The sequence below is a fragment of the Salvia hispanica genome, chromosome 1 (assembly GCF_029641045.1).
Source record: "Salvia hispanica isolate PSC_SH4W2 chromosome 1, Shi_PSC_v1, whole genome shotgun sequence".
Taxonomy (NCBI): Eukaryota; Viridiplantae; Streptophyta; class Magnoliopsida; order Lamiales; family Lamiaceae; genus Salvia; species Salvia hispanica.
In genome coordinates this window covers 48,039,673-48,065,960 of record NC_142692.1, presented here as the reverse complement: position 1 = coordinate 48,065,960, position 26,288 = coordinate 48,039,673, and the positions used below count along the sequence as shown (strand labels likewise).

General features: G+C 38.4%; 1 protein-coding gene and 1 pseudogene across 2 annotated transcripts; one reads left to right on the top strand and one right to left on the bottom strand.

The window, feature by feature from the left end:
* Nucleotides 1-28: 28 nt before the first annotated feature.
* On the top strand, nucleotides 29-12,982 carry LOC125220491 (chloride channel protein CLC-c-like; annotated as a pseudogene). Its single transcript, XR_016133773.1, has 9 exons — nucleotides 29-40; nucleotides 1,457-1,590; nucleotides 1,775-1,936; nucleotides 2,239-2,498; nucleotides 2,629-2,899; nucleotides 2,981-3,725; nucleotides 9,585-9,587; nucleotides 12,463-12,804; nucleotides 12,893-12,982. The product of XR_016133773.1 is annotated as a chloride channel protein CLC-c-like (transcript).
* Nucleotides 12,983-20,228: 7,246 nt separating this feature from the next.
* Nucleotides 20,229-25,795, bottom strand: LOC148934023 (uncharacterized). Its single transcript, XM_089062133.1, has 8 exons — nucleotides 25,693-25,795; nucleotides 24,773-24,919; nucleotides 24,496-24,678; nucleotides 22,995-23,116; nucleotides 21,893-21,959; nucleotides 21,116-21,168; nucleotides 20,804-21,011; nucleotides 20,229-20,552 (listed from the first exon to the last, which is right to left on the bottom strand). The coding sequence occupies exons 1-8, from the start codon at nucleotides 25,750-25,752 to the stop codon at nucleotides 20,229-20,231; spliced, it is 1,164 nt and encodes a 387-aa protein (XP_088918259.1). The 5' UTR covers nucleotides 25,753-25,795.
* Between the last annotated feature and the right edge of the window lie 493 nt (nucleotides 25,796-26,288).

Here is a 26,288-nt window from a genome sequence, read left to right as displayed (position 1 = left end):
CGAAGTTTTCTTCACTTTGATCGCGTAAATGGAAATAAACGTGAAAATACTTGAGCCCTTGATTCATAAATCAAAATCACAAAATAGTACTTAGTTCTTGGATAACAACCCCATAAGTTTTCAAAATATAACATGGACAGCGTTCGATTTAAAGTTTAACGCTCTTTCGAGAATAACAAAAGATATCAAAAGTTGGGGTGTTACAAATAGTTAGAGTACCGTGTGTATATGGTTCTAGAAATTTATCCTAATATTTTTTATAATTCTTAGAGACGGAAGAATTGTAACATTTTGTATATTTATATTGTCACTGACACTATAATTATATTAAGTGGTGTCACACAAAAAATAATATTTTATCGTTTATGATGAATTAATAAGTGTGTATATTTGCAATGCGATAATTAAACATATCAAAATCGAGTTGATCAAACAATTAGTTGTTCTAACAAAATAAAATAGTCTGCTACCAAATTTTGATTTACTAATAATACTATTGTTGAAATAAGGATTTAGCACTTAATTGTTCAGGGATACAACTGACTTTATATAGAGAATCTAATTATCTTATTTATAGATGATCATGATGAGTAAAATATATATTATATTAAGTATATTTTTATAAAAAGATAATTTGTAGTATTGAGAATTGTAAAATAGCATAAAAAATAATATAGATATCTCATGTTCCAACAAGTCACGTTTAAAAGTGCAATAAAATTATATATAAACGTTCCAATGTTCAAAATGGCTATCATTATTATTCATGAATATAATAGTGTTAATTCAACCAATTAATGTCATGTTTTTTGTGTAGTCTATCATTTGAATTTTTTTTATGGTCATAATTTTGATATTTTGAATATTATGAGTTATTGGTTTATTATTTTATTAAAAGTGTGATTAACATTATTTTTAGTAGAGAAATATGAATGATTGTTTTAAACATATTTCTCAAAAGTGTCAATACTTGATATAATCTCTTTATCGTTGTCCAAATAATTGTGTTTGTCTTGATTCCATTTCAAATATGTTTAATTTTATGTCTTTAGCTGTAAAATGAATTGAGTAACATATATTTATTGAATTATTATTATATAGTATATTTTTCTATTTTAAAATATTATATAGTTATATTATTTCTTATTTTAATTAATCAATTAACAATTTAAAACTGTATGACGAAAAATTATTTCGCCGTGCATCGCACATGGGTTAACACTAGTTTAATATAATTTGAGAGTGATTGAACTTTACAAATATAGTAATATAGTAAAGAAATAAGTAGTTGATGAGAAAACCGGTTTAATAGTTAAGGACAATGTTTGTTAATTTATATTTATTCAGGATAATTATATAGCACCATTTTTCCATTTTAATATCCATCACGTTCCTATTTAATGAAATACTTTTATCATTTTGCTTTTGCTTTACAAGCTTTAGCAAAAGGGTTCAGATTTGTCTCAAATGGACACTTGCTCTTCTCATAGGATTATGCACAGGTCTTGTTGGTTTCTTAAATAACCTCACGATTGAGAATATTGCCTGCTACAAGCTTGTGATCACTAGCAATTTGATGTCTAACAATAAGTAAGACCAATTTTTAACCAGAGATCTTTTACTTTTACATATTTGTTTTAAATCTTGTGAGTACTCACGCAAATCATCCACTTTCTACAGTTCTGCTACAAAGTTGGTGGTTATCAGTTATCACATAAACTTGTATGGCCATCAAGGCTTGAAAATAAGCCTGAATTAACTTATTCCACTGCAGGTATCTACCAGCATTTGCTGGTATTAATGTGGTGCTGGCTATTTGTGCGGGAGCGCTATGTCCATATGTTGCCCATGCAGCAGCTGGTTCTGGCATACCTGAGGTGAAAACCTATCTTAACGGCATTCCATCCTGGCTCCAACTACCCTATTTGTGAGGTTTGTTCCACTTCCTCTGATGTTCGCAATTATTAGTAAATAGTCATATTTTCTCTGTTGTAGTGATGAAATGATCAGCCAGAGGAAATGTGAAAAACTGTCTAAAATTTAGTTACTCATGCTCATGTATGTTTTTCATTAACTAAAATGGCTCACTTTTCGGTAACCTTTAGTATTTAGCTAATGGTATTATTTTCATTGTTGCATTGCTGATTTATGATCTCAAGGAACTGAATTAGGCTTCATTTATTTTACTGAACTTGATTTGTTCTTGTTGATGTGTTAATTCACATTCCAAGTTTCTAGATTCTTGGTTCCATTCTGGCAGTTTCTGCGGGATTGGTTGTTGGTAATGAAGGACCAATGGTGCATACTGGTGCCTGTATAGCAAATTTACTTGGACAAGGAGGCTCTCGGAAGTATGGTTTCACTTGGAAGTGGCTCAGATACTACAAAAATGACAGAGACCGAAGGGATTTGATTAGTGGTGCTGCTGCTGGTGTGGCTGCTGCTTTTTGTGCCCCAGTTGGTGGTGTACTTTTCGCCCTTGAAAAAGCTGCCATTTGGTATTATTCAAAAATGACCGAAACCAATTGCATAACGATGCTTTCGAGAATATTATTCAGCCATCACATATTTTACCATGATGAATCAGTTTCTTCTGTCATTATATTGCTATCTGTATATATTTTCCAGGTGGCGGAGCACTCTTCTTTGGAGGACCTTCTTCACAACTGCTATTTCAACTGTTATATTGAGAGGTCTCATAAACTTTTGCCGCGGTGGCAACTGTGGACTCTTCGGACAAGGAGGACTCATCATGTTCGATATGCATTCTTCAATCCCTACTTATACAAAATGCAGATCTGCTTGCAGTTGTACTAATTGGAGTTGTTGGAGGTCTTTTAGGAAGCCTATACAATTTTTTTGTGGACAAAGTCTTGAGAACATATACCTTCGTCAACGAGTATGTTTCAGCCTTCTCTTCGGTTGTTTACTCGATCCATTATAAGTGTAATAACTATGATTGCTATTCCCTTCCTTGCAGGAGAGGCCCTTCTCACAGGATCCTACTTGTCACAGTTATTTCCCTTCTAACATCGTGTTTCGCCTACGGCCTGCCTTGGTTTGCCAAGTGCATTCCATGTCCCAGCGGCACGGGTAAAGAGTGCCCGAGGATTGGAGACCTCCATTGTCAGCCCGGGCATTACAATGATCTGGCGTCCCTTTTCCTCAGCACCAGCGATGATGCCATCCGTAACCTGTTTAGTTCGGAAAAAGGCAATGAGTTAGAAATCTCCACACCGTTCATTTTCTTTACTGGAACCTATTTCCTAGGCATTGTTACTTATCCTCTTCATTCCTGTCATACTTGCTGGAGCCACATACGGGTGCCTCGTTGGGAGGCTATTGGGCTCTTTGTCTACTCTTGACCTCGGCCTCTTTTCCATTCTGGGAGCTGCTTCGTTCCTCAGTGGCACCATGAGGATGACAGTATCGCTTTGCGTCATACTCCTAGAGCTCACCAACAACCTACTCATGCTCTCTTTAATAATGCTTGTCCCCTCATATCGAAAACAGTGGGAGACAGTTTCAACCGCGGTATCTACGATCAAATTGTGAAGATGAAAGGGCTGCCATACTTGGAAGCCCATGCGGAGCCATACATGAAGCACCTGGCTGCATGGGACGTTTGTTCCGGCCCGTTGATAACCTTCTCTGGCATTGAGAAGGTTGGGAATATAATGCATGCTCTGGCGATGACCGGGCACAAAGGGTTTCCAGTGGTCGATGTGTTAGGTTTGGTATACTGAAAAGCATGTTTCGAGCAAGTTTCGTGCGAATAGAATCTTGCTTGTATACGTAAAACTCTACAATCCACTTTTAACCCGATTCAGCATTATTCGAGCAGTCTCGCACGAATAGAATCACTATTATTATTACATTGTGTTTGCTTGTGCATTTATAAGATGTTTTATAAACATTTAAATGCATAAGAAGTAAACAAAGTCTAAGTCTTTTGCTTAGTAGACTGGTTGTGGGCGTCGTCCACTTTAAGGTAACACAGTCGGTTCTATACAATGCTTTGCAAAAGAAAAAGAAGAATTTCACAACCCAGATATGCTTAGACTACCTATCGTGAAAGGTTGCAATGTCAGTCCGATTATTTCTAAGCCTTTCTGAAATAAGATGACGTTGGTGTGGTATAGCACTGAATGGATCTAACAGCAAGACATGTCTTTATGCTATCTACTAAAAGACTAGGTCTTGATAAATAACTATTTCTTAATCTACATACGTTAGCATTGAGCATACGGTATTGATTGTGCACTACTTTGACTTATCAAATGGTGCGGGTTTTTCGCAACCCAATAATCCTGATATATTGGGTAGTGGTGATTAATATCTAGCGGTGCTAGGATTGCTATTATTTTAAATCGTGCGCGAGGTGAGTCTCGTTTGATAATGTCCTCAAAAGGAGCTTGAACAAGGTTTTATTATTCGGAAAACTGGCCAGTTGGAGTTTTATTACTCTATGAATAATAAATAAGTGTTTCTTGCTAAGTCCACTCTTGGAATTAATAAGATGTTAATTAATTAAGTCCATAGCAGACATTAATTAATTAATGGAAATTTATATCTTAAGCGCGGGAAATAAATAATATAAATAATGGAAACCCGGATTACTTGTAATTTCGGATTTAAATGGGGAATGCAATATTACTTCTGTAGTGGCTGCTCGTAATATTCCAATTATAACTTATATTAAATTGTGGGTTCAATTTAATTAGTAAAAAGTAAATTGGATGAGCCCATATCCAAAACCTTCCATAGATCCCTGTCCCACCATAATGAACTTAATATAAATAGGAGAATAAAGGAGACAGAAGAATCACAATTTTCATACTTCAAAATTTTCGAAAATTTCGAACTCTCCAGCTGTGGAGGATTTCGATTTCTACTCCTTTTCCCAAAAGGATTTCTTCTGTCTTCTTTATTCGAGTCCTTGTATTTTGATAAGATAAGCCCACCCTGATATCGAGATACAGTTCGAGAACCAGAGAGAAGATCTGTGGTCTAGTATTGAAGATCATCACGTGGAGAAGGCGCGAGCAATCGACGATTCTTTGGAGAATCAAATCGGTAACTCTAAACCGTAGAAATCATGTTTAGGATTTACTTTCTAAGAGCATGAATTATTTGCGTTCTAGCATGCAATTATATGTTTAACATGTGAATTGATTAATCGCATAATCGGTCAAATAGATCATTATCTGATTTATTTGTTTTGTACAAGTCTTCCGTTGTGCAAGGGGCTCCAAACCCCAACAATTGGTATCAGAGCCAATTTTTGGCTCTGATTATGTGGATTAATTTCATGTTATGTGAATTGCTTGAATGCATGATTTCTTCGCCGCGTGTTTGTTTGTTTGTTGTTTATCTTTAATTGACAAAACGTAAAACACGAAGCATCGAAGAAACTAATTCGGTGGAATCTAATTCATTTATAAAACAATCATTGCAATATTGCAATGATTGCATGGATTAGATGAGTTTTGATTATTATTTGCCTTACGTGAACTAAATTTCCAATTCGGCAAATTCAAGAACTGCTGCGCGTTCGCCGCCTTTGGTGATAGCTGGTCGGGAATTCGCGACGGCTGTGGAGAATTGCTGCGGAGAGGTGTCGACGCAGCAGCGTCGGAGATCACCGGGCAGCAGCGCCGGTGGCTGCAGTGACGACGTCGCACAAGCGACGACGCAGCAGCAGCGCCAGAGGCGTCGCAACAGCGAACAGCGGCGGTTCCTGGCTGCCGGAAGCGACCAGCAGCATTCGCTGAGACAGCAGTGGGCAGCAGCGGCAAACGGGCAGCGACACTGCGACAGCAACAACGGCATCTCGCGGTGCAGCGCCGGAGCTGCGACATCGACGCAGCAGCGTCGGAGATGTCCAACAGCGGCCGCTATGGGTGGAGTTTCGGGCAGCGAGAGGTGCGGATTTCAGTGGGAGTACGTCAGCGCTAGATTAGGGTTTACCCTATGCGCGACGCTCACGCGGGTGAACCCGCGCGACGTCGCATCGCTTCGTCCAGTGACTTCGCTTTCCAAATTTTGATTAGGATTTTCAAATCCTTGCATTCAATTTTGGAAAGTATTCAAGACTTATTTGGAAATAAGATTTGAATATATCTTTTATGAATTTTATATATTATATGAGATTTAATTTATGAATTAAATCACGGATTAAATAGATTTTATCCTTATTTTATGGATTTGTAGGGATTTAATTCCTGGATGAATCCTAGTTAAATTTGGATAATGACAATCTAATATTTATCTATATTCTATGGATTAATGTGGATTTTATCCCTAGACAAATCCTAGTTCGATTTAGATAAATATAATATTATTTTATTCCTATCCTATGAATTTATATGAATTTATTCATAGATAAATTCTAGATGGATTTGGAGAGTAATAATATAGTATTTTATTCGTATCCTATGAATTTATGTGAATTTATTCATATATGAGTTCTAGATGGATGTGATTGAGTAATAATATAATATTATCTAATTCTATGGATTTATATGGATTTACTCCAAGATTAAATCCTAGATGGATTAGGAATAATATTAATATTAATTTATTTTTATTCTATGGATTTGAATAGATTTAATTCTATTAAGACAAATCTAAGATGGATTAAAATAAGTATTAATCCAAGTTGTCCTTATCTTATGGATTGATATCCTAGACAGATTATGATAAAAATTATATATAAGAAAATCCTTATTTAATTGGATTTAGATAAATTTATTTATCTAAGAAATCCTAAGTAATGTTTGATATATTCTGGATGTCTATTCTAAATAGAATTAAGATTTGTATAAATCTTGGTTGATAGGATTTTATTTTTATCTTATGGATAATGATGGAACTGATTCTATCTAGAAATATCCTAGTACGATTTAAATAATAATAATCCTAGATCAACGTTATCTTGAATTGTAGGATTTGATTTTATCGAAATAAAATCTAGAATAATCCTAAGTGGATTTAGATAGTTGACTCTATCTTGATAAATCCTAAATGAATTTGGATAATTATTATCCAAGATAAAACTTAATTATTTAATTGATTCTCCCTTGACTAGATTAAATAATTTTCGATAATTATCATGTGTGTTTAAATGCCATGCATTAAATGGATTTATTTGTTTATTTGGTGTTTATCTATTTTAAGTGGATTATCTGCATTATCTGCTTATGTGATAATTATGCAAAAACCATATAAAAATATCTAAGTGATGATTACAACAAGTGCGTTGTATACGGTCTCCATCGATTGGTTTGCAAATTTATGAAGCCATTTTCTAATATTATCGCCACCCATGTTGTGGGGACAATAATCCTAAGAAATAGCAAGTTCATAAGGGCAGACTTCTCAAACATAAATAGTTTGAACTAGAAAGTGGTTTCTAATATTATCTCCACCCATGCTGTGGGGACAATAATCCTAAGAAATTACAAGTTTCAGAAGTTCAAACAGAATTTATGAGATAGCTTGGTTTTGTTATCAGCACATGAGCATTGTTATGGGAGTGTGTTGTAGAAACAAGATTCTGTAATGCTAAATCTGATGGTCGTGCTTAGGCAACATTAGGCGTATTAACCTCCAGAGGAGGAAGCAATTGATGCGTCGGTGTTGTGACCAGTAAAATTGTCAAAATTTTAATGCGTATTAACCTCCAGAGGAGGATACAATTTATTAATTTTGCAGTTGTAAGATACATAATTGTTTTGTGGTTGTTTGTGATTATGTATTGAGCATGAGTATGTGATAATAAGTTTATTTGCCAAATCTTCATTATGTCATTTAATTTTTGTCTGCGATCCTTAAAGAAAGAAAACTCGAATGCCTAAATTATGTAGACCGGAAATGAAAATGGATAAGATTCTCATCGCTGAAAGCTTGGAGTTTATACTCAATGATTCATGTTCCCCATTTCCTCGACATAATTCCACGAAGAATGTTCGAGAATGCATTATGCATGTACTTGACAAGCTCTTTGAGGAATAAGGTCAAGCTATTTTCCTTTAAGTAACTCGACAAGTCTTGGTTAATGACGATGAAAGAAGGATATCAGTAGAATCTGTCAAGATGATTCGATTGGAATATCTCAGAGTGACAGAATGTTTTGATGATCTTTTGATCACTCAAATAGTTTCTGACACAACTCATCGCCTAAAGTAACAAGAAATGACTACAAGAAGGTTTAACTGAAAAGTAGAAAATCTTCAGAATAATAGTCGTTATGTTACTGTTAGAGGAAAGTAACATGATAGATGACGAATTCATAAAGGCTGCAATTTTCTTAAGTCCTAGTTCATTTGAACAAAAGACTAGATATGGAAATGGGAGAGCCTGAATTGTCATCAAAGTTTGTTTAAAGCGAGAAAAGATGCTTTGTGAGTTGGATTGACCTATTTAATAGAAGGACAATGACTTACATGACAATGCAACTTCTAAGTAAGAGATCTTGATCCAGTTAGGGTTTTGTTGCAGTGGGAGCTATTAATGCTCAACTATTGTTTTATGGTTGATGCTTAAGGCATCATAGTATTAAAATAATATAAGTGCGACAAGGTTGAGTATTCAACAACACATCAACTTCTTTTGAATGATAAAGTATTTATGGCTCTTAGTCTTAAGGCCAAGAAAATACTTAGCAATTGTTCGAACTGATCTAGACTATCAAGATTTTAACAATTTGTTTGTTAAATAGCTTGAAAGTCGAGAATGTCTGTTTGATGCACTATGAGTTAGAATCGTTTGATTCAGAATACTTATAGAAGTGCAACATAGAAAGACTAGCGAGTCTTAATGGTTTACACCATAAGAAGACAAGCAAAGTGTTATGATCTGTAGTGGGAGTCTAATCTCCATTAACGAATCCAAGCATTCATCTAATGAATGAGATAGTTACGTAAGAAGGAATCGAAGTCTTTCTAAGACAAGTTTGATTAAGTGATGAGTTGTACTCATTAAAATCTTATCATTGATGGGATAAACATTAAAGAAACTACCAACATCAGTACCTTCTACAAAACACCAGTTGTGGACTAGAGCGTCTCTAGTCTAGCACATCTCAAGGTGTAATGTTGTTCCAACACGTGTTGGAAAAGTGTCCAAGAAATTGGAGTTGAGTAATGAGACATGTTTTAAGGTTTGTCCCAAATGATGTAAGGTATAAGTTTTGTAATCTTCAAAGATATAATTCTAGTATGAAGATTAAGAGATGAACTACAAGCCTAACAGCGTGATAACTCTCAAAATAAAGAGAGAGATATCGGATTTTCCACATCACCAAGAAGTCATACCATTAGGAACTTTTGCACTAATAAAATCAACTTCAGTACCTAAGATTGTAAGAACCATATCGTAGTGGGAGCGTTCCACTGGAACACAACAAGTTCTTGGATCTAAGAGTGTCGTAAGACTCGGTCTTAGATTAACTTGAACATAATCCCCTTAACTACAATGTAGTATTGGTTAATTTGGATAATCATCTTTGAACAGGTGATAGATTCCATATTACAATCTAAGATAGACAATATGTTTTACAAGACTTGCAAAACTACCTATAGGCTGTGTCAGTCAGTGGGAGCTAGTATATTTGCAAGTGTAGATTTGGATTTCAAAAGGCTAGACAATGACAATGGGTTATGCCCAAAGAGAATTATCTTCTCGCTATCGTTGTGCCAGGATTTATTCGATCTTATTGTCTATTAGAACTTACATAAATTAGAATGTATGTATTATGATTGTCAAGAAAGCCTTCTATCAATAGAAGTCTTGAGGAATCATATACTAGAACGTCCTAATGGATATGTAATTAAGGGCAAGAAACGCATGATTTGAAGCTTATAAAGACCTTCGTGGTCTTAGGCAAGCATCTAAATCAGAGTATATGTGTTTTATCAAAATTGTCAAATATCTGGAATTTGACTTTTGCCCATAGCAGTGCTGTAAGCACAAGGAAGTTGAAAGTGCATTACATATGGTATTATTGGTACTCTACGATGATGAAATCTACAAAAGTTGCAAACAACTAAGATTGGCATCTGGCGTAGGAAACTGGTTGTCTACCCAGTTTAAGATAAATGATTTAAGAGAAACTAATTACATTCTTAGCATCTAAGTCCTTTTAAGATTGCTAGAAAGAATGTTGAGATTCTCTTTGGAATCCTATATCTACACATTGCTTGGAACATTTAAGCATTAGAAATTCCATGAAAAGGTTTATACCTCTCAAGATGGATTGTCTTGTCTCTAGTCAAGTGTCGGTTGACGCTTAGTGAGATTAAGAATTATGAGACTAGTTTTGGAGATAGATGTCTCATGTATGCTATAATGTGCACTAAGTTTGATATTAATTGTGTTTTTGCATAGCAAGTATATATCATATTAACCATGGCAAAGGATTTTGATTGAGGTAATGAATATACCCTAGTGCTTGAGAAAGACTAGTAACTATATTCTAGTTTACCAGTCATTCATGTAATGTCCTTAGGGTTACACTGTCTTAGTTTTATGACTAATCAGTGATCGAGTAAGTCATCCTCTGAATATGTGTTTACCTTAGGAGTATCTTCCTAATAGCTTTAATCGTAAGTTTGAGGATGCATATGAGTAAATTTTTTTTACTACTCTAGTGAAGGCTAACTCAAGGGACACACGAGTTTATTAAGCTAAGCAATCACACATTGGGATGAAATTAATTAAAGATCAAGTACGCAACAAAGACATTATGGTGAAAAAGATATAATCAGAGAACAACCAAGAAGATTGTTCTTTCACCTTGTGAAATGAATGGTAGTTCGATATATCTAGTACAAAGACCTACTTTGAGTATAAGTGGGAGAGTTTTTGGCAGTGGGTATACTCGAAAGCATGTTTTGAGTATAAGTGGGAGATTGTTAGGTTTGGTATACTGAAAAGCATGTTTCGAGCAAGTTTCGTGCGAATAGAATCTTGCTTGTATACGTAAAACTCTACAATCCACTTTTAACCCGATTCAGCATTATTCGAGCAGTCTCGCACGAATAGAATCACTATTATTATTACATTGTGTTTGCTTGTGCATTTATAAGATGTTTTATAAACATTTAAATGCATAAGAAGTAAACAAAGTCTAAGTCTTTTGCTTAGTAGACTGGTTGTGGGCGTCGTCCACTTTAAGGTAACACAGTCGGTTCTATACAATGCTTTGCAAAAGAAAAAGAAGAATTTCACAACCCAGATATGCTTAGACTACCTATCGTGAAAGGTTGCAATGTCAGTCCGATTATTTCTAAGCCTTTCTGAAATAAGATGACGTTGGTGTGGTATAGCACTGAATGGATCTAACAGCAAGACATGTCTTTATGCTATCTACTAAAAGACTAGGTCTTGATAAATAACTATTTCTTAATCTACATACGTTAGCATTGAGCATACGGTATTGATTGTGCACTACTTTGACTTATCAAATGGTGCGGGTTTTTCGCAACCCAATAATCCTGATATATTGGGTAGTGGTGATTAATATCTAGCGGTGCTAGGATTGCTATTATTTTGAATCGTGCGCGAGGTGAGTCTCGTTTGATAATGTCCTCAAGAGGAGCTTGAACAAGGTTTTATTATTCGGAAAACTGGCCAGTTGGAGTTTTATTACTCTATGAATAATAAATAAGTGTTTCTTGCTAAGTCCACTCTTGGAATTAATAAAATGTTAATTAATTAAGTCCATAGCAGACATTAATTAATTAATGGACATTTATATCTTAAGCGCGGGAAATAAATAATATAAATAATGGAAACCCGGATTACTTGTAATTTCGGATTTGAATGGGGAATGCAATATTACTTCTGTAGTGGCTGCTCGTAATATTCCAATTATAACTTATATTAAATTGTGGGTTCAATTTAATTAGTAAAAAGTAAATTGGATGAGCCCATATCCAAAACCTTCCATAGATCCCTGTCTGGGCCCAAAAGGAACTTAATATAAATAGGAGAATAAAGGAGACAGAAAAAAACAACACAATTTTCATTATTGAAATTTTCGAAAATTTCAGCTTCTCCAGCTGTAGGAATTTTCGAATTCTACTCCTATTCTCAAAAGGATTTCTTCTGTCTTCTTTATTTAAGTCCTAGTATTCTAGTAAGATCAGCCCACACTGATATTGGAGTACAGTTCGGGAACCAGAGAGAAGATTTGTGGTCTAGTATTGAAGATCATCGTGGAGAAGGCGCGAGCAATCGTCGATTCTTTGGAGAATCAAATCGGTAACTCTAAACCGTAGAATTCATGTTTAGGATTTACTTTCTATGAGCATGAATTATTTGCGTTCTAGCATGCAATTATCTCTTTAACATGTGAATTGATTAATCGCATAATCGGTCAAATAGATCCTTATCTGATTTATTTGTTTTGTACAAGTCTTCCGCTGTGCAAGGGGCTCCAAACCCCAACACGATGAGCCTTCATTCACGGATGCACCGGAGCTCTGTGGCCTTGTGCTGAGGTCTCATCTACAGGTGCTGCTCAACCGGAAGAAGTTCGCCAAGAACAGGGCGGTGTGTGGTGGTCAGGCTCTGAGGATGTTCGATTCCTTCGACCTCGCTAAGCCTGGGCTGGGGAAGGGGCTTAAAGTCGGCGACTTGGACTTAACCGCAGATGAAATGGAGATGTATGTTGATCTCCATCCTATCACCAACTCATCACCTTACATGGTTGTAGAGACCATGTCTCTTGCCAAAGCTGCCATCCTCTTTCTACAACTTGCACTCCGACACTTGTGTGTTATCCCCAAAATGCCCGGGGTAATTTTTTTTCTGCATCCGCATCTGCATTGTATTCATAGTAGCTTTTTTGGATCATTTGACATGTTCTCTACTTGGCATTTTGCAGCGAAATCCGGTGGTCGGAATCTTGACAAGACATGATTTTTTGCCGGAGCATGTATTGGGGCTCTACCCTGATCTTATCCACCACAAGTAGACAGACCTGGATCATCTTCTTCCTCATGAATTTGCAAGATTTAGGTGATAAATGTTTTATTTTTTTGGTTTTCTCTGACAACGAGGCCAAACTATCAAATGAAAAAAAAAAAATATTTCTAGGTAAACCAATAGCATAAATAATATAGTAATTACAAAAAATTCAGTTATTCAGCTCGATTGTTTTAATTTTTTTTTTTTACTTTGGAGGAGTAAATATCCCCACTTGCTTGGTATGTGGCTTTTTTAGAGGCACGGGACATTGGTAAGGGTGTGGAACAGTAGAAGTAGAATCATTTACAAATTTGTGCAAGGTGGTTTTACCCTGCAACATATGTACAATGTGCTTTTCCCTGTCCACCTGCATCTGCTACACACTATAAATAGTCAACCTTCTTGTCCATCTTGTAAGAGTATCCACTATAATAGGCGAGCGACCGGCTAGCTGAAACCCGGCGCTAGCCGGTACGCTCGCCGAACCATAACAACCGGCGAGCGCGGAATCGGCAAGAATATCCGCTCGCTGCCATTGTGGGCTGGCGATCGGCGGCCAACGCATTTTTTTTTCTTTTCAAAACACTATATATACGCGATTTTCATATTATTTGCACCGCTTGTTTTAACGAGCTTTCTCTCTATCTTAATTTCTGTACAAGAGCAACAACGCGAAATGAGTAGCGCGGGTGGTAGTAGTGGTGGTAGTGGTAGAGATGCTGAGGAGTACGAACAGCAAATGAACGAAGCATTGGACGCCTATACGTCCGGTGAGATAGACCGGCTGCTACAAGGGGCTTTGCAGCCGGCGGTACCTCGACCTCGACCCGTTGTACACCGCCGAGCAGTGATTGCTCGGGATCACGTAGCTGCACATCAGCAGCTATATGACGACTACTTCGCAGAGCGGCCGCGGTTTAACGCCAACATGTTCAGGCGGCATTTTAGGATGACAGAGAGCTGTTTATGCGTATCGTTGACGCTTTGGAGCATCGATATCTGTGTTTCCGCTTCAGGCACGATGCGGCTGGCAGACCGGCCACACCCTATTCAAAAGTGCACTGCGGCAATTAGACAGTTGGCCTACGGAGGCGCGGCAGACATGTGGGACGAGTACCTCCACATAGGTGAGACGAGTGCCCTGAAGTGTCTGAAGACTTTCTGTGAGGGCGTCGTTGACATATTCGGGGACGAGTATCTTCGAAGCCCCAACCCCCAAGACTGTCAGGATCTGTTGCAGATGAGAAGCATGGTTCCTGGGGATCTTAGGCAACATAGATTGTATGCATTGGGAGTGGAAGAACTGTCCCGCTGCCTAGAAGGGGTTCTACACCACCGGCTACAAGGGAAAGAATCCCACGATTATCCTCGAAGCCGTAGCTGATTATCGGATGTGGATTTGGCATGCGTATTTTGGGGTAGCCGGGTCGAACAACGACCTAAACGTCCTCAATTCGTCGCCCCTTTTCAACGAACAGTGTCATGGTGTCGGTCCGGCCATCAGTTTTGTCGCCAACGGCAACCGGCATGATATGGGCTACTACTTGGCGGATGGGATATACCCTAGGTGGCCCGTCTTTGTGAAGACGATCAGATGCGCAAATGAGGAGAGGAAGGCCTACTTTGCGGAACGGCAGGAGTCTGCGCGCAAGGACGTGGAGCGCGCATTTGGTGTGCTCCAGACTCGACGGGTGGCAATTAAGGGTCCAACGCGTTTGTGGGATGTCGGCAACATTGCTTCTATAATGTACGCCTGTATTATCATGCACAACATGATAGTCGAAGATGAAGGTGTACAATTGACTAATTGGGTCAGTGACGATGAAGCCAGTCCAAGCCACGGCGTGGCCACCCCCATCGTACGACGGGGGGTACCTCACGATGAAACCGGCCGGCTCCAGGCACATGCCGACATGCGCCAAGTGGATGCTCATATTCAACTCCAAAAGGATTTAATTAAAGAGTTGTGGGCGTGGAGGACTGCACGGTGATAGTTTTTTTTGTTTTATTATGTATTTTTTTTAATCCTGTAATTTTTTTTTGACGCACTTTTTTTTATTTAAATGAAATTATTGCATTTTTCTCGTATATGTGTCGTACATTTAATTCCGTATTTTTTGTTCAATTCCGTAAATTTAGTTGTTTTTTTTAATAGTACTGATGATGTGTATTATCATGCACAACATGAAAGTCCAAGATGAAGGTGTACAATTGACTAACTGGGCCAGTGACGATGAAGTCAGTCCAAGCCACGGCGTGGCCACCCCCAGCGTACGACGGGGGGTACCTCACGATGAAACCGGCCGGCTCCAGGCACATGCCGACATGCGCCAAGTGGATGCCCATATTCAACTCCAAAAGGATTTAATTGAAGAGTTGTGGGCGTGGAGGGCTGCACGGTGATAGTTGTTTTTTGTTTTATTATGTATTTTTTTTAATCCTGTAAATTTTTTTTTGACGCACTTTTTTTTATTTAAATGAAATTATTGCATTTTCTCGTATATGTGTCGTACATTTAATTCCGTATTTTGTGTTCAATTCCGTAAATTTAGTTTTTTTTTTAATAGTACTAATGATGTGGCTAGCCTATTGCTTGTCCAGTTGTTTGTCCTGATGATGTGGCAGGAGGAATTTTAGTGCTGGATCATGTGGCAGGAGGAGAAATAGGCTAGCCTATGACCGGCCTATTTACCATAGTGGATGCTCTAAGGTATGGTAATCAACCTTATCTGATACTACCTCTTTTGATTGAGGGGGGTTGGCAACGTGTAACAGCCTGAACTTTCGCACCTTATTATTATTATTAGCCTAATAATAATAATAATAATAATAATAATAATAATAATAATAATAATAATAATAATAAGTGATCGTTGGAGAATTCGAAACATGCCCTTTACATTTATAATAATCGATCTTGGAATTATAAATAATCGTTGCTCCGTACTCAAACAAACATTTCAAGTGCTACTAAAATTATAACACCAAATAAAAGTTTATAATGTCCGGCATATCCCCAAAGTCCGCTAAAGTACTACTATACAAATCTATCAAATTCATAATCTAATACAATTAGAAAGAGACGTGCAAGTCCTGGACAGCTCGTTCAATGTTTCGTGCTCACACTCCAAGGAGAAACAAATCACCATGGGAATTGACAATGTTCTCCAAATGGGTTCTCCTACATAAGAAGATAATTAGAGAAAATATATATATAGATATATAATAAACTATTAGTAAAATCTATAAAGAAATGTGCCTGTGAATAATTATCTCTGACAAAATGAACAAAATATCTCTGACACACATCCAAACCTTCCCCATGTAAAACCTCCCCCAAGTTTACTCTCCCCACTTGCATAAGTAGCTTGCAAAGGAATTTAAGGGAACAAGTATATAAACCCCAAAGTTTCCTTAAACAGCCACCCATCATCCCAAAAATTTCATCACACACACACATATCATGAAAGGGTCCGAGAGGGAGTTGCTGATAAATGTAGGATCAAATCAAGTCCCCAATCCAAACACTTTTCACACACAAAAAGGTAAGTCTCAAGCCTCTCTTTTCTTTAATGTATGTACAAGCATATGCATATAATTTTAAACTAGAATCTGCTACAACAAGTTTAACAACATATTCCACCATTGAAACTTCCAAATAGCATTTAGCAAGTAGCTAGATAATTGTTCAAATATCACCAAATGCATAAAGTAGACAACATAAGTCCTATAACCATAATAACACACAGTTTGAAGACTTAGAGCGTCTCCAATGGCGGACGTCGCGGTAGGACGTCGCCGACGTCCGACCGGACGTCCGCCGTAGTGGCAACGAAGGGCGCCCACGCCCGTACTCAACGCCCGTCGGATGGCCTCGCCCGTCACCCCCACGGGCGGGCGGACGTCCGCCGTAGTGGCGACGGTCGGACGTCCCACTCGGACGTCCGAGTTTTAAATTTTTTTTATTTTTTTAAAAACTCTATAAATAGGGCTCTTTGAACTTCATTTCATTCACACCACTTGTGTTGACAAGTTTCTCTCTCTAAATCTACAAATTTCATTTCTAATACAATGGAGTACAATAGGAACTCCCCCACCACGAGCGGAGGAAACACACCCACGATTCCCACCGGAACGGAGGGAAACTTTGTGGGGATGAATCCCCAGATGGCAGGGATGAATCACCAAATGGCGGGGATGGCGGGGATGACTCCCCAAATGTTCTACAATATGAACCAGTGGATGAGTCAGATGGGTGGGATGATGCCCGGGGCAGTGGGGATGGGCGGTATGCCGCCAAATATGGCGGGGATGGGTGGAATGATGCCAAGGGCAACGGGGATGGGCGGTATGCCGCCAAATATGGCGGGGGTGGGCGGGATGATGCCCGGAGCAGTGGAGATGGGCGGTACGCCGCCAAATATGGCGGTGGGTGGGTTGATGCAGCACAGGAGCCCGAGGACGCCTAGGGAATCTGTCTATCGCCCATATATAGATTTGTTGGCCGATGATTCCCCTAGTACTGTTCCGGAGACTCAGTACGCCGACATCGAGACTTTCTCTTTTGAGGAGCTGGGAGCGGAGTTGGGGCTATCGTCGATCCGTGAGACTCCCGATGAGGCGAAGCCTGCTGCAAGGGGCAGGAGCAAAGGCAAGGGCAAGGCCAGGGGCGGGGGCAAGGGCAGGGGTAGGGGCAAGGGCAAAGTCCCGAGCTCTTCCTCGCACACGGGGCCAGAGAAGAAGGAGGGTGAGGATGAGTCGGAGAGGAGAATGATCTGGACTGTGTGGGAAAATGCCGCGCTTGCAAATACATGGATCGGTGTAGTAGAGGATCCATATGTCGGGCCGAACCAGTATGTTGACTGAATGTGGCATCGCATTAGTGAGGCCTACCTCATACTCAAACTGTCTGGGGCGAAGCCTCGTACTCCCGAGCAATGCCGGAAACAGTGGCTTCGGTTGAGGCCTAAACTCAGTCGTTTTGCCGCCCTCTACCAAAACAACATGCGCATGGCAACCAGCGGCGTGTCTGAGGATGATTTGAAGAAACGAGCCTTGGCCCAGTATCCCGACAAAGAATTGAAGTTCAAAGATTTTGAAGCCTTTCTCGTGGTCAGGGAATCGCAAAAGTTTGTTGTGGGTGTCGACTCGGGCTGGAAGCAGACGAAGATCAACTCTTCCGGTGAGTACAGCAGCAGTGCTAGTTCGCACGAGTTCCCCGAAGCCGAGGAAGTGGCCCCGCTACCACGATCAGACTATCGCCGTCGTCGTCGCCTGATGGGGCAAAAGGCTGCGCAGCGGATGGCGAGGGGAAGCGGCAGCGGCAGCGGGTCCTACGAGGTCGAATCGGAGGCCCCAGAAGGCCCAGGTAACGACCGTCTTGCCCGCGCGCAGCTAACGAAGACTCTGATGCAGAGCATGAGTAAGTGGTCGATGCATGTCGGCGCGATTTAGGAATGCCACCCATTGATGATTATGGCGTCGAGATCTGGGGCGGGGACGTCGGAGGCGACAGCGGTACGGGCGACGAGGACGAGGACGAGTGAGAGCCGAGGGTTGTATTTCTCGACTTTTTATGATTATGTAAGTTTTAGGTATTATGTAATTTTTTTTTAATTATGTAAAATTTTTTGAAGTATTATGTAATTTTTTTAATGAAGTATTCGAATTTTCCCATATTCCGTGTCGACATTTTAATTCCGTGTCGACATTTTAATTCTGTAAATTTTAAGTCCGTAAATTGAATAATTGTGGGAAGTCCTAGTGGAAGTCCTATGGGAAGTCCTAGTGCAGGGGGAAGTCCTAGTGATGTGGCAGTAAAATGAGAAGGGCTAGTGATGACGTGGCAGACAGTTTTTGTAGGAAGTCCTAGTGGGAGGGGCGCCACCGGAGACGCTCTTATCTCCTCAAACGCGATAATGGACTTTTAGGCACCCCATCGAACGAGGACAGTCCCACAACCCCGATATGTCACCGATGATTTCAAGACCTTTACACATCTACAAGTTAAAAACACCAAACTTTGAAATTCAAAATTTAATCTTTAGAAATAAAACAAAAAGAGGGAAATGATAAAAATTGGGCATACTTACCTTGCAGGAATTCGGCGAGGAGACGGAGACTGTGGTGGCTTTGGAGAGCTGCTCCGGCAGCGCAAGGAACGGAAGGGGCCCAAGCCGCTGCCTGTGCGTGCACATTGGCAGCGGCGGCAGATCTGGAAATTGAGGAGGGCGGCGGTGGAGGGAGAGAAGCTGAGAGGGAGACTGATAGGAGAGAAGGGGGCGACGAAGCTATTTCTGAGATTGGGGAAAATTAGAAGAAAGTGAGAGAAGAGAGAAGAGGGAGATGAGGAGGAGAAAGGGGACACGCCGGCGGCAGAGCGACGACGCGCCGGAGGGATGGCTGGTCGACGGCAGCGAGGTGTGAAGCTGGGAGAGGCGGCAGAAATTCTGATCTGGTGGAGGGTTTTCCCTATTTTGTGCAATTGGGGAAGAAGAGTGAATAGTGATTGTGTGAGAGAGAGAGATCCATAAGTAGGAGGGAGTATATGGACTAATTTAGTCATTTAAAATGGGCTTCTCTCTTTTACTAATTAAATGATTAGAGTTGGATTCTTTTTATTTATTTTGGTGAAAGAAAGTGGGCTAGGATGTGGGAATTTTAGTTAGGCTGAATTAATTAGGGAATAACCCAAATTCAAATTCAATTATTTTGGGCGTAAGAATAAATTGGTATAACTAAGCTAAAATAATATAACTTTGAATTTATTGTAGAGTTTTGCGTAAGAGTAAATTTTCTAAGTAAAAGACGCATAGATCCAATTTAATCGAAGCCCGAGAATGGTGGAAGAAGAATCATCCAATAACAAATGGGTTTTAGAAATTCTTTAAAGATAAGTAAAATAAGAAAGAGAATTAATTAAGAGGCATGCATTCCTATTAAAGTTTAAGAATCCCTTGAGTCTGATTAGTATTTTATATTATATTTTGATTTTCCAAAAAGGTTATCTTCGCAAGTTAAGGTCGGAAATTCAAGTTAAGGGAATTAAACGAACGAGGTGAGCTTTCTTATACTAAAAATACAAATTATATTTTATGAAAACTCGAACACATTTTCATGATTTTTAAAGATGTTGTCTTGTCATAAATGTTTTGTGTATGATGCCTATCTATTGGCTAAGGCCAAATGAATTATGAATGATGATATATGTAAGTCGAATTCGGGTCCCAGTGAGGGTGGTGTCCCTGCTCGGACTAGTGTACACGGGATACCTCTGACCGTGAACGGACGGCAGAGAAGGTAACCGTGGAAGGTGGCCACCTTTCCGGCACAAGGATACCTCTGAAATGCATTTGTTCAAATGCATTTGTTGCAGATTTAAACACAAAATCTAACAGAGAATTGAAAAGATTGGTTCTAAAAGAAATGACCTGAGCTTGTTCTCGTATCAAGAAATTTGAAATCGACTTGCAGCTGTAGGTCGCTACCGGCATATAACCTCTCTGGATCTTATGCTCACCTTGCGCTCCAGCCTCTGCCTTGTCAAGGTTGAGTTCAATCGCTGCTTCTATGGCCTGCCATATTATAGATCCGTTATAAAAAATAAGTATCTCGATTTTATTTTTCCCACTGCGCAGCTCACATCTGAATGATGGCCACCATAGATCCTAGAGTATGATTAATGATCATTTGAATTTCACACATGAATTAAAGGTTTGTGCGGACATCATGAATGATGGCACAAAATTTGACATAAATAGTATCTGTTCAATTCAACGTTACAAACACAAGCCATGCAACAATGGAACGGAAGTGAAGTAGGATCCTGATAATAGCAGGCTTCAAAGTGCAGATTTGGGTAGTGTGCACGAGGAAGACATCCCCATAATCGTCTGTATATTGTGTCTCCTCCAATAAGATTAAGAGCTCCAGCAACGAGTTCATCCCCTTCTTCTGCAGTAACAAGTAACACCCCGTCACCCAGCTTTGAAGCCATTTCGTGGAAGAAATCTCTTGTTAGATAAGCACTTCCCAACCTGAAGACATTTAAAAACAAAGGTTCATAGAGGAATTGTATTTTTCTTTAAATGTTAAATTCGATTTATATGTTCGACAGAACACTAGAGTTTAGTGAACAAACTTATTGTCTGTGGTGTTCCGGTAGAACTTATAGAATGTGTCCCAGTGCTTAGCCTGCCACCGTAATAGACAAAGAAAGTTAGATTTTTGAAGAATGTTGTTGAAAATCACTAGTGTATTTATTATAACAACTTCTCCATATGGTTTAATCATATTTTGTGTCCCTAACTTTTTTATCTTTAAAAAAACCCCAATTCTGAGAAATGTCCCCAACTTACCTCCTCAATGAAACTATGATGCACCTAAGGATCCGACATGTTGACTCATTATTGTGTTACACTATTATGTCAAGCGTGACACGAATCGAACTTTAAGCAAAATTAAGGATTTTTGAAGAGAAAATGTAGGGGACATGTTTCCGGAAAGGGTTGAAACTTGGGACACAAAACATGATTAGCCATTTTCATAATATATTTCCAATGTACAATTATGAAATTTTTTGGATTCAGATTAGAAAGAGAAGGCCACCTAGCAGTATAGAATTGGTAAACTTTTACAGACGGAAATAGAGTATAATATAAGGAATCTAGATAAACTAATGAATCTCCTGCTATATTGCCTCCAATGGAAGTAACAAAATGCGGAGTCCGAGTAAACGACCCAGATGTTTCAGAAAATACAACTAAATTGTATGATTAGCTCGTTAGCCCAAATGCCTGATGATTAGTTTAAAGCTTCCTTTAGTTTTACTTCATGAGATGGTTTCATGGTCCACAAATCTTTCGATCTATTGTCGAATTTAGCAAAAGAACAACAAGATGAAAGGCTCTGACAGTACCTTCTTCCGCTCTTGCCGAATAGTTTTTCTTTTACTTTGTTTCATGCCCATCAAAAAATCATCAAAACTGCGCATAAAATTAAAATCAAAGTCCTCAAAATTCAAGAATAATTTCTTAAATATAGGTACATGTGTAGCAAAGTTCTGTGATCAGGTCAATCTCTATAATTGCAGGAAAAAAGGTTTTGCATATGAGGCAATACATTCTAGCAATCATGTGAGAAATTATGACTAACCATTCTCCCTCAAGTGTGAGTTAAAACTAGGAATGACTAACACCCCTTTGCTTTGGCCTATTAGCAAACATAAAAAACACCATGTTTCCACCCACCCTGCACCCCGAAGAAAACTAACTGTGAAACACTAGATACAGCTCCCAGGAGATCTAATTTGTCTTAGAGATACCGATCAATGGCCCCTTTTCAGAAAATTTGTAGGGTTTTGAAAGTCATTGGCATTCTACAAATGGGCCAAACATTAGCAGAGACTTTTCAGATTTATTGATGCTAGTGAGCGAATTAACTAGTAAACATATTTTTTGCACGACTGCCCAGGAAAAAAAAACCACAGCGTTAGAGCCAGATTGTGCTCAAATTATACCCCTTCCGTCCCATAAAATTAGCCTCCTTTCAATTTTCACACTGATTTAGGAGAATGAATGTAATTTTCTTTCAAAATACAATCTATGTGCATTTAGTGTGTTTTGCCTTATTTACTAATCCACATATCAATTTCACAAATAAGTTTAATGTAAGGTTAATTTAGTAATAAAATAAGTTTAAATACAATTCTAATTAAGCCTGTGGACTACATTTTGGGACATACCAAAAAGGAATATGGGATTAATTTGGTGTGTGGAAGTAGTTGATTAGCTCATCTACGCAGCTCATAAGAATTCACAATTGTGAGTAAATGAGATTGTTTGCTTTTCTGACATGACTTCTTTTCTTTTTAGGAATCTATTTCTCTTCTCTTGTAAACCACCCAAGTCCTAACGCAAAAAGAAACTGTGCTACACAGTTAAAAAACATTGCCTGTTTAATTCTTTCCATTACCCATTCAGCCATTGCACGGAGAAAATTGAAGAACCAAATGAGGTTACCTTCTACAGTTATGATTTTTCCAGTGATACTGCATTCCCACTCTCTGCAAAAAACCCTTCTCTTTTAACTTCCCCGCCTCATCTGCAGAGGGGAAAGTGATGTGTAGTGATGAAACCTGATACTGGAATACACCGATATGTTAATATAAACAATAAGAAAACAGAAAAATAAATCATTTCAGACTGTGACAGACAATACATATGCAGTATGAAATTCAACATGGGTGAAAAATGGCTTAGCAGTATAAATAAATATATTGAAGTTTTGTCAAGTTGCTTGTTTTCCTGTTCACAATCACATAGTGCCTATTTTACACGATAATAGAGAAAATGAGAGACCTGAAGTCAGATGAATTACACCTTCACTATATCCATTCTAAAACAGGATACGGGCACATACATATGCCCACTCATGAAGTTTTTTAAAACTGGACAACAATTTTTTTCTATAAAAAAATAAAAGATAAATTAAAATTAGTCAAGTTAAAGTGAAATGGAAAAGGTATACTAAAGAGCAGAATGTGCTACTTAATGCATCTGTATACGATTAAAGCATTGCGTGAATCCGAAATGAAATTAAAGCCATCGCAAGAAAGATATGTTAGATTCAACAGCCACCTTAATTGTCAGCGCCACCAATGCAGACACTAAAATATCAAAGACCTGATCCCGGTAACTTGTGTTACGAACTAAGATCCTTGGGCCAGTAACAGGTGTGAAAGGCACACAACATTGCAACTTTGGATAATAGCTTGATCCACAACTATAATAGGCATCTGCCCATGAATGGTCGAAGACATATTCACCATAAGAATGGCTGCAGCATTGAACAAAACCACACCCAAAGCATGAAACATGTAAGAGAAGACTTGCAGCCACAACAATTATTTCGGAGTGCATGTGGCATGTGTTTGTGTGAATAGTTTTTACTTTTCATAATCAATAAAAAAAATCAATAAAAACAATCCTTTTCAGATACAGAGGAATGACTCCGAGAACATTATCAGATTCACCCTGTGCAACAATATGTCCATCCTGTTTCCAGGAAGGGATGTCAAACTATTACTAGTTCAATGATGAGGGCACTTACACGAATAGAGGCAAGATGTGCAGGCTATAAAGGTGGTATTGGCTTATGATTTCTACCAATTACATATATATTCGATTAAGTGGACAGAGCTTCAAGAAAACTCTTTTCAAATCAAACTATCAAGATCATTTTCCAACCAAGAGAAAAGAAGCTAAGCCGTGGACAAAAAATATTAATGTAGGATTAGAGTTACTTGCCACCTAAAATCTCTTGTCTTTCGTGATTCACTCATACTCCCAAACTGTTTTCAAAGGAAATATATCTTTTTCTACTCACAAGATAACAAAAATTACATCTCTCTTAATTTAAATATAGAAAACATAGTCAGTTCATAAACTGAAGTTATTATGTGTTAAATAAGAAATGATAAATAAATGGCAAGGCAATGCCACAGAAGTTGAACTTCCAAACCTTCACTGCACAACCTGTCTCCTCGAGGCTCGAAAGAAAACCATGGGTAAGAAATGGATTAAATTTGTCAGGGCCTGCAGCATCAACACTGCAAGCATCCCACTCATGTGGTAAAACCTCTGATATGGATGAAACCACTCGAACTGACAGCTTTCTGACCTTGTCAAAACTACTTCTATCACCCTATTATAGAACAAAATAGTATCAAATGAACATTCTCATCACGAATTTGGTAGACCAAACACTAACATATTAAAGGAACACAAAAGCAAAACACCTCCGCCCCTAATTCTGACAAACTGAAGTCTCCAAGGGATAGCTCCTGTTTGGTGGGCTCAACGGCCTTCTTTGGCCCCCAAAATATGGCTTTTATGCTAAACCGAACATCTGAATTTGGGATGCGCCTTCCAGAAAAGGTTTTCCTCTGGGTAACAAGAGAATTAGATATGCAATATATCAAGCAGAAAAAACCTAAACACTAAGATTAGTCTACATCATGATGGAAGAAACCAGCAAAAGATAAGGGCATATATTTATATAACATCAATTAGAGGCCATAGTTTAGACAACACAGAAACACCTTGAGGTACATACTCCCTCCATCCCACAAGAGTGTGCTCAATTGCCTATAAAGAGTGACCACACTCTTACCGGACGGAGGGAGTGGTAAACTTTTTTCAACAGTGTTTGCATCTCTAAAACTAGAAGTAAAATACTGAGCATGTAAGGGAAATTGACTTTTTTGTTATTAGGGGATTTTAATATGGGAGGATTAGGAAATATTGAGATGGGAAAAACAGTTTGCACTTTGCATACAGCCCAAGATATACATTCTTCCATCTTTATCCCAGCAACATGATTAATTGATTATTCCTCCTAATGAAAATATCTGATATATTAGAGATTCATTTGTACAACCTTTTCCATCGAGTCAAAATTACTTTTTTCATCAAAAGGTTGAAGCTGAATTTTAAAATTTGAAACTTAACATTATTTTCCACTGAACCAATTGTAGGCTGCTGTGAACAAAAATCTGTTCCCGTCATTCTTAGTCTAAAAACTACAACTAACAATTTTATGTTTTAGGAACAAAATCAAGATTGTCGGAGTTGTATAAACAAAATCCTGTAAGCATAAGGTAGTTAAGAATTAAGGAAAGAAAGATGGAAAGAAGTAGAGAAAATGGGAGCAACTTACAAGGGTACGGCCGAGAAATGGAGGAGAAACAGCCACGGCGACAGCCATGGCAGTTGGCATCACTAGTGTTTCTCTTTGCTACACTCTCACTCAAATATAGTTATTTGTTTATTTTACTTATTTAATTTTTTTATTTAATTTAATTCAATTCAATTCAATTATATTCTAAAAAAGAGTAGAGGATAGGCAAAATTAGGGGTGTCGAAACGGGTAGCGGGTATTGGAAAACCCTCAACCCGACCCGCTACCCGCCGGGTAACGGGTACCCGCTACCCGACGACAATGAGAAACGGGGCGGGATCGGATAGTTTGTTTTAAATTTTTGCGGGTATGAGTATACCCGCTACCCGCTCGGGTATACCCGTTAAACCCGATAATACCCGTTATTTATAGGGGTTTCAAATATTTTATTTTAGTTAATTAGTTTCAAATCCATATATACTCCCCGATGATACACTTTATTTCCAATTATTTATCCGCTACCAAATGAATGATTGCAAGATTGGTGAAGTAAAATTTTTATTAGTTTCGTGTCTTTATATTAAAGATTTAAAATATATAGACTTTTAGTTGAAGTTATATATATTTAGACTTTT

Bases quoted from the DNA above. Each gene is read 5' to 3' on its own strand.
- LOC148934023 (XM_089062133.1), bottom strand. From the start codon at position 25,752: ATGCCAACTGCCATGGCTGTCGCCGTGGCTGTTTCTCCTCCATTTCTC. The intron at 24,679-24,772 runs GTGTTTTGCTTT...GTTCTATAATAG, and splicing joins TGTCAGAATTAGGGGCGGAG to GGTGATAGAAGTAGTTTTGA. The intron at 20,553-20,803 runs CAGGATCCTACT...TCTATAATATGG, and splicing joins ACTTTGAAGCCTGCTATTAT to CAGGCCATAGAAGCAGCGAT.